Genomic DNA, 12,346 nt, shown 5'->3' on the forward strand with positions numbered 1-12,346 from the left:
TGGCAGACCCCTCACCCTGTGTGAGCTAGGTAAGAGTCACCCCACCCCACCTGTAAATCCGAAGTTCTGCGTCTGTGAAATAGGGGGAGAAAGGATGAAGAGAGGAAAGAGATGCTTTGATCCCCCCCAGAGATGTTAAATGCAGAACCAGTCACATAGATATTTCCATAGTCCCACCACGAGAGTAGCCAATACAGAACAACACACACACAGGCACACACTCTTAAAAAGTTTTTATTAATTTTCATTGTTTTGTTTTTTTTAAAAAAAAACAAACCCGTCAGTGCAACAGTTCAGTATCCCCTTCCTATCCCCCATCAGTAAGCAGTAATTTTAAAATCAGGAAATACCGAGTGCTGAAGCCAATGGGTTAGCATTTTGCTATTTAATTCCTTCTGTCAAACTCTGAAAAAGTCCTCTGTATAAATTAAACAATGAAAAAAATGTTATTTTCAATTCTATGTCATTACAGTCAACAGAATCATAATAATGCATCTAAAATGTGTGTCCACAATATATCAGGTATACATTTTTGGGAAAAGAAAGAAAAGGAAAACAATATGACATTCTAAGCTTGTTAAAAGGATAATGGTCCCGTATGTTTTATTAACAGGTTAGCAAAACAAAATCCAATGGATTACAATATTTACATGTTATTTGAAAAATAAAGTAGTGATAAAAGCATGTCACAATCATTTATTTCTTTTTTTTTTTCTTTTTTTTTCTTTTTTGGTAACCATTACAAACACCCAATCCAGGTATGGAACTGTTGAAATACATTTGAAATGAGGCCAATTAAAAACAAATACAGACACAAAATGTGTATTTATATTTGTCCCTCCAATGTGTTTTTCACATGACGTTCCCTCCCTACTTCAAAAAAAGGCAAAAAAGTTGGAAAAAAAAAATCAAAGGAATCCCCCTACCCCACAACTGATGAATCCTCAAACGCAAAACACCATGCTTCTCAAGTAGCACTTATTCTACAAATGCAATATTTTTGCCATCAATTTTATGTGAAGCTCTCTGGGACACCATTTTCCCAGCAGCTTCCTCTTTTCCCCCCTCCCCCTCCCATAGATCCCCCCCAAAACAAACGAAAATAAAAAAAAAAAAAAAAAAAAAAAAAAAACAAAGACACATGCATTTCTAAAACTAGGTTTCAGTCAAGTACTTTCTACTTTTTGGAAAGAAACTCTTTTTTGTTCACAATCAGAACATACCATGGGCACCAGATCCTGTATTCCCTGTTCAAAATCCCCTTAAGTTTGGTAGGCTTTCCATTCCAGGAAAAGTGCAGGATCAGCCACTTAGGTATGCAGGTTCCTATTCATTCTACGCTGCTCCCCTCATGCTAAAAGCTAAGGAGGAGGGGAAAAACTCAGCAACTCCACCTTGAATCGAGTAAAGTAGTTCTCCAGGCTCAATGTCATATGTAACTATTACATCTCCACTTGCAAAAAGATGTGTTAACAAACACCCCTCCCCTCCCACCACACCAAAACAAAAAAGAAAGCACGCACACCACGGACAGAAGAAAACAAGGCAGCCAGTCTTAACAAAAAGTTACTGGTGTGAGACTGATAGATGTTAATATGACAAGCAACAGAACGGTTATGAGGACCTATGTGTTTGGCCCGCAAGCTGCATAGCTGTGCTGTAAGTTTGGTTCTTTAGTCTTAAAAAAAAAAAAAAGTTAAAACATCTTTGTTATTTACGTATGTTTAAAATTAACAGCAACAACAACAACAGCAACAAAAAGTTCTATTCACAAGATCTAGTCTCCTTTCCCTGTCCCCCCTTGAAAAGAAATAATTCATTTTACATGACAAACTTAATTGTGCTGTATTTGTAACACCTCAGGCTGATAGAAAATAAATGTGGCAAACAAAACCGCACAATCAGTCACATGAAATCTATCAAATCCTAAAATTATAACTGAATACTAACAAACAGCTTACCTGGAATAAAGGATGACAATTCACAAACAGTTATCTAGGAATTAAAGTCTCTCTCTTTTTTTTTGTTTTTTTTTTACTAAAATAATTAAAAAAATCACAGTATTTTAAGAAATAAAACCCACACTGGGATTTTAAGCACAATTTGTTTCTTTCTTTAAAACTTTTTTCTTCTTCCATTCACCACCTTGCCCAGCAGTCTCTCTACATTTAACCACAATGACAACAGGTAGTACTGACAAATGCAGAGATCTCCCTTGGTTAATTTTGAGGTACTAGGAAACAGGTGACTGTTTTAAGCAAAGCAGTTTCTGTTTTGTTTTTGTTTTCTTTTTTTTTTTTTTTTTTTTTTCTTTTCATTTCTAAAGCAGTTGCATTCAGTCTGGAAAAGCATTATGTATTAAAACTAGAAAAACGCACCAAAATTTGTGCGTTGAAAAGTTATCCCCCTTACTTCTTCCACGCTCACGATGCTTCCATTCACAACCAATCCAAGTCTCCACTGCAAAGCACGTTGTGTAATGTAGGAATATGGGGAGTTTCTTCATTAGTCCAAGATGAATGTAACTTCCCATTGTCAAGATCCAGAAGAAAAGATGCAGTGATGTAATGGAGCCACTTATTCCACCACTTAAATAACTTTAATACACACACACTCACACAGGTACCAGTGCTTTGAAAATAGATCATTCAGTCCTAAAAGCAGCTTTATTTCTTCCGTCTGCCCGCCCCACCCGCCCTCCCCATGCCACTCATTACTGTTCAAGTACGTTGGTTAAAATCACACCAAATGCTTATTCGTTTTTGGCCTCCGGGTTTTCTTGGAGAGGTTTGTCAGCAGCTACCACACTGACTACTGTTTCACTGTTGTGGGAATAGTCCAGCACCATTTTCTCAATGCTTTCTTTTTCTTCTGGCAGTGTGCTAACGGTCTCCTCCACGTCCTCCTTCGTCTGGCTGTCCTCGCTGGTCCCATGCTTACTTTCATTCAGTGCCCTGAAAGCCAAGCAGCAGAATACAGAAACATTTGCAGTCAACACAGAGAACAGCAAAGCCAATCCATGCATATCACAGAAGGGGGGAAAACAGACCTCTTCCTAAAAAAGTTGACACAAGCAGCCACACCTTTGCTACCTCATGCTTAAGAGGAGAGGTAGTGGAATGAAGCTGCCAGTGGGACCCATGACATTACAGCTCAAAAAAAGGCACGGGAAAAGAGTATTTTTCCAAAAGAGTTAAAGATCTGATAAAACTTTTTCTAGCTTTCAACATTTCAAATACTCTTATCTAGGTGGACAAGATTAAAGGTATTAAGATTAAAGTATTTTTCATCCTGCCACATTTAAGTTACAATATTGTATTTAAATGTCTTCTGCAGGACAGCAACCTTGAACAAGATCTGTTCTTTGAAGAAACTCTTGTCAGCAAAGACATCTCTACTACAGAACTGATCTTCATCAAGAGAAGGAAAATTAAGCGTTCCAGAGACAGCTATCTTATCTGTGACGCGTATCATCCCACAGTGTACAAACTACAGTAGAAAGACAAAGATCTTTGCTATGCACTTCACTATGCTCATTTTAAGAGGAGTTCATTACAATTTTAACCTCCCTTTAAGGTCTTACCATAATTTCTCTGCACATAATCCTTCACACTGTTCTACATGTTTAGCTGCAAGCATGCAAAAGAAACATAATAAGAAAGATAGGAGAAAAAAAAAAATGGTGCTTCCTAGAACATTCCTCGTAATTTTTTTGCCATTTTTAAGTTGCTCTACTGGCAGTCAAAGTCAACAGCACACTCTGATGAAGTTAATCCTGGGGCAACTACGTGGTATTCACTTAGGGACAGCCCTATAGTCTACAGCCACTCCGACCTGTTAAAAAAGGCTGAACTGGAAATTCTCATACAGAGATATCCAATAATTGCAGCAACACTTACGATAGAATTCTTCCTTCATGTAAACATGTTTGCCTTCCTCATGGGACTTGCTGGCGGGTGAGAATACAGTGGGGGAATACACTACTACTGTTACCTCTGGCTCTTTGGTGAAGGAGTGTAAACCAACTTACATGCCATGTCTCAGCACATGTCGCTCCCACTCAGAGCCTTCTGTAAACGATCGGCCACAGAACTCACAAGGGAAGCGTTTCTCCGGAGGACCAGTGTCAGAAAACATCATGGGATCTGGAAAAGGTCAGCACAGCCTGTGAATTTTTATGTCCCAGGGCAAAAAGGGACCACTGCGATCCTACTCTGATCCCTTCTGCTGCTCCAAGAGAGAAAAAGTATCTCTAAGAAGCAAAAGGACATACCCATCAACTATTGTGTTTGTGAAAATGCAATTCCCCCAAAGCAAAATGACACTGCCAAGTAACATATTCCATCCTAAATCTTAGAACATCCCTGCAAAGAAACGTAACAGAGTTACTTATTACACCCTGTCCTTGTATTTCAATAAATGAAGGGACTGTGGAGTTTTAATTCAAAACTAACACTGAGATGAGCTTATGGTTAAAATAGCTTGAAAGAAAAATGAAAAAAAGGCCATCTACATTTGAATTTTTTGAATTGGTTGTACACAAACTCTGAGAGCAGCCCTGAGGAGGACTTAGGGGTGTTGGCTGATAAGAAGCTCAACACAAGCCAGCACTGTGCGCTTACAGCCGAGAAAAGCCAGCTGTATCTTGGCTGCACCAAAAAGCAGCGTGGCCAGCAGGGCTGGGGAGCTGATTGTCCCCCTCTGCTCTGCTCTCGTGACACCCCACCTGGAGCACTGCATTCTGCTCTGGGGTGCCCTTCACAAGACCTCTTAACATGGACCTGTTAAGGGTGAGCCAAGAGGAGGCCACAGAGGTGATGAAGGGTCTGGAGCACCAACCCAAACCATTCTATGATTCTGTGACTAACATGTGATCCTCAGAAGAAATAGATGGTTCATTATGAAGTCTTACAAGCTAGAGTATCTCTAAAAGTCTTGCATCATAACTGCATAGGTGTTTCATCCCATCCTAGCCTTTTTATATGAAGGCCTTGGGGCCTCATTTGCAGAAGTGTCTAGCACCTAGTAATACAAGTGAACTCAGTGGCAGCTGAGGGAGCAGTATTTCTGAAAGCCAAAACCCACGTGAACACAGCCAGCTTTAACAAAAGATGAAACATTTTCTCACAAATTAAGAAGATCACCACACAAGCCATTAAAAATAATTGCATGGACTATCTCACTTGATTCTTTTGCTGGATATGAGACAGCACCATCTGCTCAGAGCATTAATTCCTTAGCAGGGATTATCTTAAGCAAGAAATCAACAGAATGTCTTTCTGACTCCTCCCAAACTACATAATAAAAGGGATTTTGCTTCTTTCTAGTTCTGATCTCTGCTCACTTGATTTCTTCACTCACAGATTTACTCTGTTCAAGATCAGCCTATGATCCTAAAACTGTCCAAGCAAGCACTAGTATCCATATGTAAAGTTCTGTAAAGGTATTTTTGTGACACATATCCCACTTTACTAAAGTTCTATATGAAATTATTCTTAACACCATTTGTTGCTTCTTCCCCCTCAAAGAAACACCCTCACTTCCTATTTTTTACTGTTGGTGATTTATTTTGCAGATAAACATCACAAAGCAAGGTGCTGTGTCAATAGGAACACCAGAAATTAAATCAATACCATTAATTCAGTTTACACAGAATCACAGAATGGTTCCAACCCCCCTGCCATAGGCTGGGACACCTCCCACCAGACCAGGTTGCCTAAAACCCCATCCAATTTGTCTCTGAGCTCTTCCAGGGATGGGGAAATCCATCTGGATCTTAATACCATGTGTGTGGTACAAATTTGTAAGTACACTGCAACACAGACATGGTACAGGGACAAATATTTGTAGAGGGCAGATGTTCTGGAAGCAGAAGTTGCTCTACTGTACAAGAAATACGCCTGCCATATAGTACACAATAGGAACTTCATTCTGGCCCTCTACAAATAAGAGATATGTACTACAGAGGATATTTTGCTGAAACAAATAGGGAGGATTTGTATTTGCAATTCCCATTAAGATTTGCAAGTGCTACTCTAGTAAATCCACCAGCTCTTCAGAATACACTCTATTGTTCACCCTACTTCCTGATCATTTTCGCTTCTAGGGCTGTGAATTTGGACTGCTTCCCTGGAGGAGTATCAGAAGCTGCTCTTCTCTGGGGCCTGAGAATGAGAGGGATGAGAGGTAACAAACCACACAGACACCTGACATGTTTTCATTTTTGGTGGTGTTTTGTTAGGTTGGTTGGTTTGTTTTTGTTTTGTTGTTTTTGGTTGCTTGGTTTGGTTTAGTTTGCTTGTTTGTGTTTTGTTTGTTTGTTTTTGTTTTTGCATAATATTATGTACAAGAACTTCTGGATCCTTCCCCGTCCCACCCCCCCATGCTTCTACCATGGAAGTAGATTCTGGTGAGACAGAGGTCATCTGGGACGCAGTCTCTAGCAGGGGCAGTGTTTCCTTTTGTGTTGTACGACAAACACCCTCTTTTTCCTCTCCAGCCCCTGCCATCTTCTTCATCCCAGGTCATTATGTTTTCTGCTGTCCTTCACCAGAAGCAAAACATTGTTTTCCTTTCCCATCAAAGACAGCTGTTCAGCTCTGCTGAGGGGACATACCCATCTCTGTCTGCTCGCTTGGGCACTAGTTCTTCTTTGGTACACTGCCCCAGTAGTCCATCTGGAGAAGCAACATGCTCCTCTCTGAACCTTCAGTACTGTGCATTCCAGTCTCAAGTCAAAGCGGTGAATCTAGGCCGCTTGTTTGACTCACAGAAAGAAACCTTGGTTCTGCCAAAGTCACAGAGGGTTCAGGCAGCATTTGCTTCCAGATACTCAGAGCACAAAGAGACACTCTCAGCAAATCCCACTTCCTGCTAACACCACAAAGGCTAGAATCATCAAAAGTACCCCCCAAGAGGAATATAGTTTGATGTGGTTTGAAAGCTGTGACACCATTAGCCACTGTGACAGTCAATATTTAAAAGCATGGGTCTGGTTTTCTGCTAACACAGCAAACCATTTCTACGTTAGAAGTATCTTCTAAAAATCCACTGGGAGACGATGTCAACATGCAACTCTGCATCCAATCACACTTTTAGCTCCTGTCTCACTGGGACATTTTTCTAAAGTGTACTTTGGATCTTGCACCTTAAAGTAGTAAACTACAACTTGGCAAGAAAAATACAGTAAATATGACTTCTGCAGTAGGCATAAATGTTTTCCTATTCAACCCTGTTCAACCTATTATAGTATAAAATATTACAAGTTGTAATAGATTAAAAGGAGAAAAATTAATAATGGCGAAAAATCACCCATATGGTCCAGTCAGGAAAGAATGCCTGCAAAACAAGCCAGAAAATACATGTGCTTTTTTAAAATTGGTCATCTAAACAATCATGCACAAGTCCCTCTTTAGCCAGCCTCTGATGAGAAATACACAGGTGGCAAGTACAGAATAAAACTTAGAAGTGTTCACACACTATCCCTTGCTTAACTATAGATCACATAAAGCACAGAGATAACACTTATCTATTTTCCCTGTAAGTTTAAATCTCCAGCATAGAAGGCGACATTTTTACATTTGCACAATAAATGTAACAAAATGAAGCATCCTAAAGCTAATTTAACCAATGAACTTCACCTTGGGCTGTCCCCCTCCCTACAGCACATTTACAGGGATTTGTAAGGCCTGGCAGACTGCATCTTCTTCCCCTTCGACTGGGTGTCACAGTTTCCATGGTCACTTCAGTACCATTGCTTCTATGTAATGCTAAGGTAATCCTCACAAGGTCAGCATGACTCTTCATCCTTTACTAGCTGTGGGTCTATACAAAACATTAATCACTGTGCTGTATCTGCAACTGGGGGGGAGGGGTGGTTCTGTAGGCAACGTGTTCCAGCCATGAGCCTCTGAGGGTTGAAGCTCTGCCTGAACTGACACCTGAGCAGGCTTTCAACACAACTTAATAACCCTGAACTTTGAAATGCATATGGAGCTAATATCCCTTTAGCGGGTCCTCTGATTTTTCTACTGCTACTACCTAAGATCTTGTGAAGGATACTTTTCATTAAAATGTAAATGGCTTCCTATCCAACTAGCTTCCTTTCTCATTTAAATAAAAACTATCATTAACTACACTTGAAGTGAAGTGCTACTGATAAGCACAGACTGAATTTATGCTGCAGGAACACTAAACAAAAGCCAAGACACTGAGGCCTGGCTATTAAGACGTGAGAGAAATGAGCTACACCTCTCTTGTGCTGAAAACAATTTGTGAATCCAGAAATTTTAATTTTTCAAGGTCTATAATGATTCGGGGAGACACTTCTTCTTTTGTGAACAACTCCTGTATGAGTTGGAAATCAGTCTTCCACTGAAAGTTGAAAATTCAGGAGGAAGAAGATAAACATCATGGCATATCTTTACTTAAGTACATACAAACTTAGCTAACTGCAGTCATTGGCACCTGGAGGGTGAATGACCCCCAAGACCCCAACATCAAGGCATCACAGGGCTTATTAAAGAGTCATGAACATACTGTATTTGACCAATGAACCAAACACCAGAGCAAACTAAACAACACACAATTTAGACCAGAAACTTGCAATAGGTTGGTTTTCAGACTGGGAGAGGGCAAGGACAACATACAGTTTGATTTATAAGGGTATTACTTTTTCCCTATTGATATAACTTTGACCAAAACAAATGCATTAGAGAGTACATGCCCTACCCTTGCTGAAATAAGTGGGATTATTCATAGAAATGCACTTATGCACATAAATACACAATGGTATATATTGGACATGGACCTACCCTAGCTCTAGAGTTGCCAACCGCAACAACTACAACAGGACTAGCTCTCTAACAAGGAAGGAATGCTGGGCACAGAGTTAGGAACAGCCCATAAAAAAAAAAAAGTTTGGCCATGACTCCTTCGTCCCTTGCTTGATCTCTGCCAACTGAGAAGCTAAAAACTGGTTACCAACACAGAAAATCTGTCAGACCACTAAAGTACTCCCCGCTTGCATAGTTTTCCAAGACCTTATAGATGTTATCTGTATGGGCAGATAAAGTCAAAGATCCTATCTGCATTTTCTCATAGTACGTACTTTCTTAACAGACTGAAAACTTGCAATAAGGATTAGAAACATGAGATTCCCCCAGGAATGGTGTCTTCACAAAAGCTCCATTCTGTTCCTCCTGGCATGCCTACATGACTTTACTGGAATGTGCTGTAGAGTCAACAGCTGACCTTCCTTGTTGGGACTGGTGGGGCACATTGCCGTGTCTTAAAAGAAAAAGAAAAAAAAGCACTGTACTGACCTCTCTCTTCAGTTTTGGGGCTTAACTCTTCTTCTTTTTCTTCCTCATCACTGCTGGAGCTCTCTGTTTTTCCCTTCATTTGTTCCAACTGGTCCAAGTTAACCCGTCCAACCAGCTCAAAGTTACGACTCACCTTTGACAAAAACACTTTTGTCAGCAATCAGCACAACCATCAGCTACTCAGAAAAAAACACCACATATGCAAAATGAAATCCAGTACACCCCAAAGCCTACTCAGCCACAGGTGACATGCAGATCTAGTCAAATTAACACATTTATTTTCACTAACAACAATTCATTTTTCACTGTTTCATCTGTGTTTCTCATTTTGTGGTTTTCAAAAAGTAATACCATTCAATAAATTATCCTAATTTCTTCCTGGTTTTGAGGCATTAAAACTAAAGAAGTCCAAGAACTGTAAAGCACTAAGTTGTATCCTACTTTTACAGGATCATTCAACTATGATGATCAAACATTGCCATTGCACAATTATATTGAAGGAAAATTGTTTGTGGCTGGTTCATTCAGCCTCACGCATGAAACGATGAGTCCTTTACTAAGCACGTGGCTGCTGCACACCATGTACACTTTCACTCATTAATAACAGATTAATTCTCACGAACAGCTCCAAAGTGCTTTGCAAACTGATATATAGACTATAATGTGAACACTTCACCTAGCAGTTAAACTCAGCAAACCCTAGGGTAAAATGCACCAGCACTTAATAGCTCAAGGCAGCAATATGTAAGCAGCAGCTTAGGGCACAGAAATCAGGAACTCTACCACATTCACTAGAAACAGCAGAGGAACAGTCCAGATTTACAGTAGAGGCAGACAGTGGAAGCATGACCAGGAAACTATGGCTAATACTTGTTTGATGACGAGAGCCCTCTGAGCTCATTGATCACTGCTGGTAAGCATTTTGGATTCATCTTTCACACAAAAAGATAGCCCTCCAGCAACACAGGCACTGAGCTACAGAGGCAGAGAGGATGAAGACAGGAATGAGTGCAGTAAAACACCTCCTGCAAGATGCTGAATGAAATACCAACCCCCACTGACTATCTTTTATGCCTCTGCAGAAAAGGGAATCTGAATGAACCTAAGGGTCATATGAATTAGACTCTAGTATATGTCCAAATAGCAATCTATCCTAAACGCAGTGGTGTACAAGTAATCAGATCCTTAGAACTACTACCTACAGACACCTGGGATGAGCTTCTCTGACTTGACATGTTACCCACGGAGACTTAAACAGACAAGATGATGTGGAAGGCATTTAATTCAACCCAGTTCATGCACAGGAACTCTTTAAGGTGCAACATATCATTTGGGTAACTGAGCCCAGAACTTGGACACAAATTAGTAAGATATGAATTAGTGAAGAGAGACATAGAAAAGATACTGTAAACTATTGGGATCATTATTGCAGGACCAAACTGGAAAAAAAAGTTAGGTGAGGAATAATATTCCCATTCTGATCCACTGTGAAAAGAATGAGGATTAACATCTCCTGGATATGCCAGAGCTTTTGTTGTGGTGATTGGAAAAGGAGGAGCATCTCATGTACCACATGAATTGCAGAAGACTCTGGTGGAGTTATAAAGAAGAAGACAAACAAAAATAAGCACATCAGGCCAACATTAGGTTTACAGAGTTTGTTTTTACAAGACAGCCAAACGTTTATGTGTTTGCCTTTGTGTTGTTTTTTTTTGTTGTTGTTGTTGTTTTATGTTTGTTTTTTTTTCTTGTGCAAAGAGTTTTGCTGGGACTTCTGATCTGCTAATACTGTCAACATAAACATGTTGACATGGGCAGTGTTGTTCAGTTAACGAAGTGAGAGTGAGTTTTAATGAGGACTTGGGCAGCTCAGCTCCAATAGATGGAAGCAAATAGCTGCCTCCCCTGGAAACGTAACAAGAAAATACTTTGATAAATACTCCAAAATACAACTAAATCCTAGAACTTCAGTGTTTCCCAGATACACAGTTCACAGCTACAGAAATTCAAAGTTAACAGGAGTCTGTGGGAAGTCTTGTAACAGCTTCTTAAAGACTGGATTAGGTCAGTACTCATGGACTCCACAAAAACTCCAAAGCAGTTTTAAACTAGGACCTAATTACAGTTACTGTTTATCTTTCCTGTGTTAAATGTAAACGGAAGGTATTGCCCACTTTGTTATTAAAATATGCATGGCACTTCATGCTGCTGAAGTTGCCAGACCAATCTTATGTTCGGAATCTCCTGCCTTTTAGAAAGCTGAATCATACAGCCTTCATATTGTTTTCTAATGCTTTTTTCTTTTTTTTCCCTTTAAAAAAATAGCATTCATAAGTGCCTTTTCCAGATGATCACATTCTGCAGAAAATAGTTTGCCAATTCTGATCAATCTAACAGTTTTAGAAACTCTCAGTTCTGACTTTCTAAAGAAAAAACAACAACAACAACAACAGGAAGTGAAATACAACATGGCGTTAGTTTCCAGATTGTCATGGGGTGGGAGGAAGAGAAGGCAGGTTGGCTTAATCAGAGTTAACATGCAAGTAAACTAAATACTTCCTTTTCAAGAGTAGACTGTTACAAATTAAAACTATTTTGTAATTACCTTGTGCTCATCTCGAAGGTGAGCATCTAGCTCTTCTGTGTGTTTGGTCTCATAGTAGCAGAGTTGGCATTTGTAAGGTTTCAGTTCATTGTGCTTCTCTATGTGCTGCTGCAAGCTCTCATCACTGGAGCAGGTAAAGGTACACTTATCACAGCGGAAAACAACTCCCTGCAAGTACTTTGACAGTTTGGAACGGCAGACTTCAATGGGGACGACCCGCTCTTCTGTAGAAACAGGACAACATTCACTTAACAAATTTTATGAAAGGCCACGTGTCAACAGCTTGGGAACTACCTCCCACACAAACAACAGAATCTTGTATAAGGCTATGCAAATCCACCTACATAGGAGTGGGACCCAAACTGGAGTAACACACCAAAAAAAAAAAAAAATTCTCTGCAACAACAGGGTTAATCCC

The 12,346-nt window shown here is 39.9% G+C and overlaps 1 protein-coding gene across 8 annotated transcripts in view; it reads right to left on the minus strand.

The window, feature by feature from the left end:
• Positions 1-218: 218 nt before the first annotated feature.
• Positions 219-12,346, minus strand: part of ZNF462 (zinc finger protein 462) — a 97,727-nt gene continuing 85,599 nt past the window's right edge. For all 8 annotated transcript variants that reach the window (XM_084504168.1, XM_084504166.1, XM_084504167.1 and 5 more), the window contains 4 exons: positions 11,929-12,152; positions 9,324-9,456; positions 4,031-4,145; positions 219-2,954 (listed from right to left, as the gene is read on the minus strand). In XM_084504168.1, the coding sequence (XP_084360294.1) occupies positions 2,753-2,954; positions 4,031-4,145; positions 9,324-9,456; positions 11,929-12,152 (674 nt within the window). In that variant the 3' untranslated portion in view covers positions 219-2,752. The remainder of the gene's footprint in view (positions 2,955-4,030; positions 4,146-9,323; positions 9,457-11,928; positions 12,153-12,346) is intronic.

This window comes from Aythya ferina (genome assembly GCF_964211825.1).
Source record: "Aythya ferina genome assembly, chromosome: Z".
NCBI classification, from domain to species: Eukaryota; Metazoa; Chordata; class Aves; order Anseriformes; family Anatidae; genus Aythya; species Aythya ferina.